The following is an 8023-nucleotide window of genomic DNA, read 5'->3' on the forward strand; positions in this document are numbered from 1 at the left end:
CCCGACCAAAGATCAGTCGGGACGTGGGACAAAACCCTAAATATCGGGACGTCTGGTCACCCTACCCACAGGTTTGAAACTATACCTTTAAAATTATGAATAATTTGGGGGATTTCCCCCCCCCCCAGTATTCCACTTTTCGTGAAAGTAGAGGTAAAAAAATGCATTTAAAAATATAGTATTTACTTTTTTCTACCTCTGGGATGTTTGCTGTGGTTCTGGAACCAACATGCTTAGCTTTCTTCTGCTGATACATGTCATGATCTCTCAGATTTAACCAAGAGACCCTCTTGCATGGAAAGGAATATTTCCTGTTTTAAATCTAGTTCTGGTCTATTCTCAAAGGGCCAGAATCCTGCAGTCTTTATCCAAGTAAAATTCCCATTGAAATCAAGGAGTAAGAGAAATTGCATCATCCTACATTCTCCTAAATTTGTATTTTGGCTTTTGAAATTCAGTGAAAACTAAACTGAAAACACCATAATTTATTTAATACTGCAAGTGAGCCTCTGACAATGGCCTCAGGAATAAAATGACAGCCCCCAAAGCCCCAAACCAACCAAAGGACGCCCCCATCTTTATTGACATCCTAGAATACTACTCCCATTTAACATGTAAACATAACAGGATCCAATGGGATGGAGGTTTCTCCTTTGAACTTCGTACTGTAAGTGAATAATACTTTGCAAACTGTCAAAAAGACTTCAGTTAATGGTGCCACATTCACCCCAATGCCAATACTGCTTTCTTGTCCTTAAAGAAGTTTCTGTTATTTAACGTCAAACAAAATAATGGTTTAAAAATGATGGCACCACATTTTGCTCAGTGAAGCTGTAGGAAAGCATCCGTATAAGTGAGAGCAGAATTTGCCCCCATATGTTAAATGGGCCCAGCATCAAATGAGGTTGTTTTTTTTGTTTTGTTTAAAAATCTTTCCAACTCTTTCTTATCTGAAATGATTTACGCTTAGCAAAAAGTCAATTGAGATTAGTATGTTGTTACTGGAGGCTATTTGGTGATCTGGTCAGACTTCTGTGCAAGTTGGGATTCTGACTATGCCGGTTTCGACTGCGGACAGATGAAAACATTGTGTTGCAACCTGGGACTTTACATTTGTGGAGCTGGCGGAGATGAACAGTTTTGTAATGGGCCCTGAAGGTTCCTTTATTACTGTAATTTTTTTGGCATATATGACAAGTTATTGGCAAACTAGAAGGTAAATTTGTAAAGCTTTGATTAGTCTTCTCAATTACAGTACAGTCCGGGTAGAGCTCTTCATTGGGTATTAGGCTTGGCCCTTCACAACTTTCATCACTATCATCCAAAGGCATGATGCATTCTTCGCTTCCTCCATCAGAATCCCAAGAGGAATGTGCACTGCTCTCAGACTTAATGCTGGAAGTAGTGCTTAAATCCAGAACAGCACCATCATTCATTGGATCATATCCATAATTCTCAGAACAGGGTTCTCTGATTTTGCTCAGTGGAAAAACCAAGCTGCCTGTTCTGTTCATTCCTTTGAAGATTACAGAAGTCTGTCCAACATGTTGTTTTAAAGTCACATCTTGACAAACCTCCTTAGCCATGTCTTTCAAGAGGTATGTTGCATTGAAATAGTTGTCCTTGAATTCCAGTGTATCTTTGGTCAGAAGCTTATGATGAAGATTTAAATTTGAACTATGTCTAGAAGAACAAAGAGAAGCTTAGCAAAAATGATTTTTTCATCAATACCTAACATCAGCTGTTTGAAAACTATTAACTAAGAAATAGTAACCAATATTTGGTAGTCTGCGTGAACTGTGTATGTTTAATCAAGTGCCACTATAAGATTAAAGGAGAAAATTCAAACATCTGTACAGGTATTTGGCTTGACTCGGATCTCACTTGTACACCTGTGTGAATCAAGAATAACTCCATGGAAGTCAGCAGCCCAGATACTCTCCTGTGGTGTGGCTACCAGGGCCGCCAAGAGCGGGTTCGGGCCCCGGTGAAAATTTTTTTTCGGGTCCCCCAGCAAGGGCGAACCAGCTAAACAGGACCGACGAGAGGGGGGGAAGCCGGGCCCCGGACCCCCTTCTGGACTGCTGGGCCCCGGTAATTTGTACCGGCTTCCCCCACCTCTCGTCGGTCCTGGTGGCTACTTCATGCTTCACTCACATACTAGACCTAATGCTGGCCTAGAGGGGTTACAGAACAGATTAGATAACCTCTTCTAGCAGGACTCAGGTACCGAGGAGTGGATGGGGTGGGGTTAGATGAGCCAGACAGTGGACTTTGAACCTATCTCCCCCCAGGACAAAGAAGTGAAAGAGACTAGCCCCTGGACCTGCTCCATAGCCAGAAAATAGAGGGCTCAAGTCACTGAAGACTGCTGCCTGATACCATGAAACATGTGCCCTGCTGCAATTGCACCCGTCTGTCCAGTGTGACTCCCTGAAGAGCTCACTTCTGCACTCAACAGAATGTTTTGCTATATCCACAGTGCAATTTTCAAACAGGCATCACTTTGCTCCATCTAAACCAATTTTCTTCACACACGGGCAGTCATTGCTCATCTCTGACTTCCAGCTAACTTCCAGACCTCAGCCATTTTGGATATATAAAAAGAGGGTTTTTCTTTTTACTTGTACCCTTATCTAACTCCAAAAATGGCTGCAAGGGCATCATCCAGACTTTAACAAGAAAAAAAATTCTTTCAACAGGCATAGTTTCATCCAAAAAAATAGATTATTCAGAACATTATCAGCACATGACAACAGGGGGCTATCGCTGAAAACTTTCTGCCCTGTAACTATAGCATTCCTGGTTCAGGCTAGAACAGCATTGCAGGGGAGGTGTAGTTAATTCTTGTCCTGTGTGGAGTTCAGGAACTTTCTTGTGGGATCATTTGGTTTCTCTTTTTAAACTAGGTGCTTGAGGGTAGCAGAATTAAAGTTAAAGCAATATAATGGTGTGGAAAGGCATTTGCAGTACATGTGTACAAACTGCAGCACAGGGCTTCATTCACCCACCTGTTGTCACAACTACACTGGAAGGGAATTCACTGCAGGGAAAAGAGAGGAAGCAGCCCTGTCACTGCCCTCAGGGCCGGCGCTTCCATTTAGGCGACCTAGGCGGTTGCCTAGGGCACCAGGATTTGGGGGGTCGGCAATTCAGCGGCGGGGAGTCCTTCCGCGCTCCAGGTCTTTGGCGGCAATTCTGCGGCGGGTCCTTCACTCGCTCTGGGACCCGCTGCCAAAGTGCCCCGAAGACTGGGAGCGCGGAAGGACCCCCGCCTAGGGCGCCAAAAACCCTGGCACCGCTCCTGACTGCCCTCCCTTGGGACTCTGCCACTGGGGAGTAGATTTCATTCCTTGTCAGGACATCACAGAAGCCCTGCCAGCAGCAGATTAATTCAGTGCATCTCCTGACTGTAATGGCCACATCCCTCCCTGACTGTCTCTGCCCACTTCCTGGACTGCATCGACTGGCTTCAGGTCTCCCAGCAGAATATGGAATCCTGGTACCTTGTGTCACTATGAGCTCCATCCAGGCAGACTTTCTACAACCAGAGCCTGCAGCCTGAGTTACAGTGGTGTTAAACAGTGGAACCAATGCAATGAGTCAAGTTCATAATCTTTAACAATGTTACCACCATTTCTCAATAAAAGATACAAAATTGAGGGTTTCAACAGTAAAGCTGCATGTATGGAGCATTTTCAATTCTTGTTTCTCTATTAACGTATGCATATCAGACCTGAAATCAATGGATTTACAGTGGCATAAAACAGAAGTACCAGCAGTAACTTGGGCCCATGGTATTTCATTATCTATGAAGTATTATATGATCTTGTTATTAAAGACAGTATCATGACACGTACACACAAGGGGTAGTTAACGTTGCATGTTCACCTTTAATGTTTGCATATGCGGACCTTGTAATGTGCAATATTAACTTTGTAGTAACTCAAGGGAAAAATCCTGTTGTCCTTATCTATTTTTCCCTCTCCACTTGGTTTAAAATCCTTCAGTGGGACTTTACTTGCGTAAAGCAAGGAAAGAGTGAAAACTGAGTGAAGTTATTATGAGCTGGCCCCATAATGTTTTTTTTAAAATGCAAAAATTAAGATACACACAAGTACATATTAAACCCATGAAACCACATGTGCTTATGCTGGAAAAGTGTTGAATTCACACCTTGTGCCTTTTCATTGATATTCTAAAGTATTCTTTCAACTATTCCAATCTTGATCAGTTATGAAATTGTCAAGGCTTTATTTAAAACCTTGTAGTCTAATGGAAAGGAAATGTTTCTTTCAATGGATTTTCATTTTATGAACATTCTGATAAGTTATCATACCCGTTATAGGTGGATACACAGAAAATCTTTGCAGCTCCATATTCCGCAAACACTTATTTAAATTTCAAATTAGGCCCCCATTGTGAATGTAAAATAAATATAATTTTGTTTATAATTTTCTTACCTGTCTCGACTTCTACGAGAAGGAAAAGCAGCATTACAACCCTCAACTGTGCAAATATGCATTTCTTTCAGATGTACATTTTTATAATGCATTTTTACACTGTAAGGATTTTTAAATGTCTTCTTACAGATGTCACAATGAAAGCGGCTTTCTGCCTTCTGAATCCCTAGTGCATGTTGACTGATATGATCCATATCTTTAGAGTCTTCTAAACAAGGAATGGCAGCACCCCTGTTTGACAAAGCACTGAAAAGGCCCCCAGTTAGCAAGTGGTGGTGCAATTCAGTGCAATCATTACTAGGAATCCGGTGCTTTGACTGCTCTTTAACATAAAGAGAGGATGTAGTCACTGGTTTTATAACATCACTGTGGTGTTGTTCTGGATCTTCAGACACGATTTCATGAGAAGCTATTTTTAATGCTTGGTTTTCTTCTGGCGTAACCTCTCTCTTAGAGTGATCCAATTCATTCTCAGAGGTTTCCTTGATGTATTTGTTATTTGGCTCAATGACAGAATCAAAATATTTTGGGCCCTCTACTCCAGAGAGAGATTTCCATGAATTACCCGAAATGGGGTGCTTTTCTACCCTGTCACTCATCTGCTTTTCAATCCTATGCTCACAGGTCTCCAGCTCTCCATCGCTTACCACCTGCAGGGGTGTATCATCTTCCGAGCTGGCAAGGCTGCTGTTTTCATTAGCTGTCTCAACAGCTTCTTTCTCTATTTTGATGGGCATGCTCGATTTACGGGATTTTTTCTTGGGTAGTGCATCAAATGGCAATCCTTTAGCAACCAGCTGCTCGGGTATTGATGAAGAAATGAGAGGCAGAGAAGGGAGTATGCCTGGGGTATTAGCAAGCTCAGCTGGTGTGACTGGACTGCGATAAAAAGGAAGAACTGGCTGAACTGTCTTTAAGTTTGGAAAGAGAACACCGTTCTGTCCAATACTGGGAAAACTGGATTGCACCTTTGAATCTGTGCAAGAGCTGACATAGCTGGTAATAGGTCTACTATCTGGGGTTAAAATGGTAAAGTCTGTCCTTTTGGTTTCTTCAGGTCCAGCGATAGTCAAACCGTTCCTCAGGTCTTTATCTCTGTTGTTTCTGTTCATTGGCATATGGAGTCTTGGGTTGGGGTTTGCGCTATGACGATTTCGACTTCGCAAAGAACTAAACACCATATTGCAGCCTTCAATTGTGCATTTGTGTTTGATCTTCAGATGAACAGCATTATAGTGGATCTTCAGAGTTCCTTTGTCATAAAATGTCTTTTCACAGGCAGTGCAGAAAACTCGTCCTTTTCTTGGCCCAATGCCATTTTTTTCAACAGATTTCATTTTGTTTTCTGGAGATAACTCTGTCCTTTCAAGCTTTGTTATTGTATTATGTGAGCTAGAATCACTTAAAGGGGCATCGTCTTCTGTTTTAGTAGTGGCATCTGGGCTGTTTATGCGCCTCTCATTTTCAACTTGAAATGAAGTAGAACTGGAAATTAAGAAGTTGCTTTCAGAAAATGGTATCTGAACATCTTGTTTAGTTTCATTGCTGTGGTCTTGACCTTGCTCAAGCAAATGTCTTTCTGGTGGTGAACCTATCAAAGGTGGAGGCACTGGACTGAAAAACTGAAAAGGCAGCATGAAAGCCATATTATTTACAATGTTCTCAAAGTGATGAATGTTGGCAGGGCTCATTTTGTCCATGGAAGAAGAAAGATTAGGACTTCTTTGATTGCAACTTTCTATAAATGCCCTAATATCCAAATTAGTCGTTGTTGTAGGTATTATAATTGACTGCCCTTCTTTCTCTTGAATTGCCATTAGCTCTACAATGGATTTAGTTTCTCCAAAGCGAAGAAACTGCTGCAAAGTAGCCAGTTCTTCTTCATTGGTCATTATGCTCCAGTGATCCAGCACCTTTCCTGAAGCATCCTAAAACAGAACATATTTAAAAGAGTGATACGTTCATTTAAACATATGTCAGACTCCCCTTTCTCAGAAATCCTCTCTAGCAAGTCTGTAAAATTACTCTACTTACAGACAGCTTGATGGCAATTTTGTGATATTGTCTTTTGAGTTTCAACACAGTGGTGATCTTAGCTCTTTCTGAACTAATACTAATACTGTCTAATAAGCTATTTTGTAATTTTTTTCAGAAAAATTAAAACACGTATAATTTGAACAGTTAGCAACATGTAAGTACAAAGAGCAGAGATGGAGCAATCAGACCAATATTTAGCTCCACATTGAAGTCAAGTATTCTTTCACTGCAAGTTTAATAATCTTCCAAGCAACTAAGATCAGAGAACAAATGAACCTGTATTGATCTATCGCCAGTGTTCACAGAGCATAGCTGTAATTACACTAGAGTGTTGGAGTTCTTTCAAACTCTAGCTGTGCCTAACTTTTCCCAATAACTACAATAAATATTTTATCACAGAACATGTATTTGATGGCCTACTGAGATTTTTCTCAGTGCATGTAAGAGTTTCTAAGATGATGAAGAACGTAACATCATAAATTTTTCATTTGATAGAGGTTCAAGGTAATTGATTCCATATTTTTAATCCTAACACTAAAAAGCAAGATTATCAAGACCATTAAATATTGATTTGTGTCATAATATAAGATCATAATGCTACTTTACATAAAAGGTAATTTCCAGCCAGTAGCATCTGTATAAGCACGTAGGGCCAAATTCATCTTTGGTGTAGCTCCACTGAAGTCAGTGGAGTTACACCGGAGAGGAATATAGGCCCTGGTGTTTAAATGTTGACAGGTTAACTTGTAAATGTATTATCCCACCATACAAAAATAAAATAAAATAAAATAAATTGGTAAGCAATACTTTGGGTCAATTCCTGAAGCCTTTACTGAGACAGACTGCTATTGACTTCCTTCCCCTTATGGTGGTCAATGTCAATAGATATTTATCTGAGTAAAAACTAAATAGAAACTGAGTCAGGGCCACATAATTTTTACAAGTGTATAGTTGACTTTTTATCATGCCATCAACTTTTTAAGCAGAATTCCTCATTGAATTCAATTAAAAATAGATGGCTCAATGGAATCCACGGATACCAAGATTTAACTGGACGACATTTTAAATTATTACTTGGGTCAACTATTTTTTCTGTATTGACCAGGCTTTCACTACAATACCTGTAGCACGTATCCACGTATATAATCCTGCAGTGTCCAGTCCAGTGCATGGAGAATCTGTATCACCTCTTCTTGCTTCAGGACACTGAAAAGACGATCTAGCAGGATTTTAAGGCGGACAGGAATGGCTTGGGTTCCATACAGCATGAGGCTACTGATATCGAAGACCACATTGGATTGTACTATCTCTACCTGGCTTGTTGGATACAGGTTGGGGATCCTTAATTTGCTTAGGGCTGAAAATAAAATTAAAACAAAGTAGAAAAGACATGAGTGGCAAGCGTTATACACAACTGAGTGTGATGAACATTAAAAAATCCAAGAGCTGAGATACTATGGTGAGGAGGGCTATACAAGAACCTAGATAAATAGATTTACAAAAGCAATATTACCATGCGCTAC

The 8023-nt window shown here is 40.5% G+C and overlaps 1 protein-coding gene across 1 annotated transcript; it reads right to left on the reverse strand.

Annotated features, from left to right (window-relative positions):
* Positions 1-737: 737 nt before the first annotated feature.
* Positions 738-7783, reverse strand: BNC1 (basonuclin 1). The gene is made up of 3 exons (XM_029910791.1): positions 7622-7783; positions 4464-6391; positions 738-1683 (listed from the first exon to the last, which is right to left on the reverse strand). The coding sequence occupies exons 1-3, from the start codon at positions 7766-7768 to the stop codon at positions 999-1001; spliced, it is 2760 nt and encodes a 919-aa protein (XP_029766651.1). The 5' UTR covers positions 7769-7783; the 3' UTR covers positions 738-998.
* Positions 7784-8023: the final 240 nt, after the last annotated feature.

The sequence above is a fragment of the Terrapene carolina genome, unplaced genomic scaffold, assembly GCF_002925995.2.
Source record: "Terrapene carolina triunguis isolate 2854851 unplaced genomic scaffold, T_m_triunguis-2.0 Scaffold67, whole genome shotgun sequence".
Classification (NCBI taxonomy): Eukaryota; Metazoa; Chordata; order Testudines; family Emydidae; genus Terrapene; species Terrapene triunguis.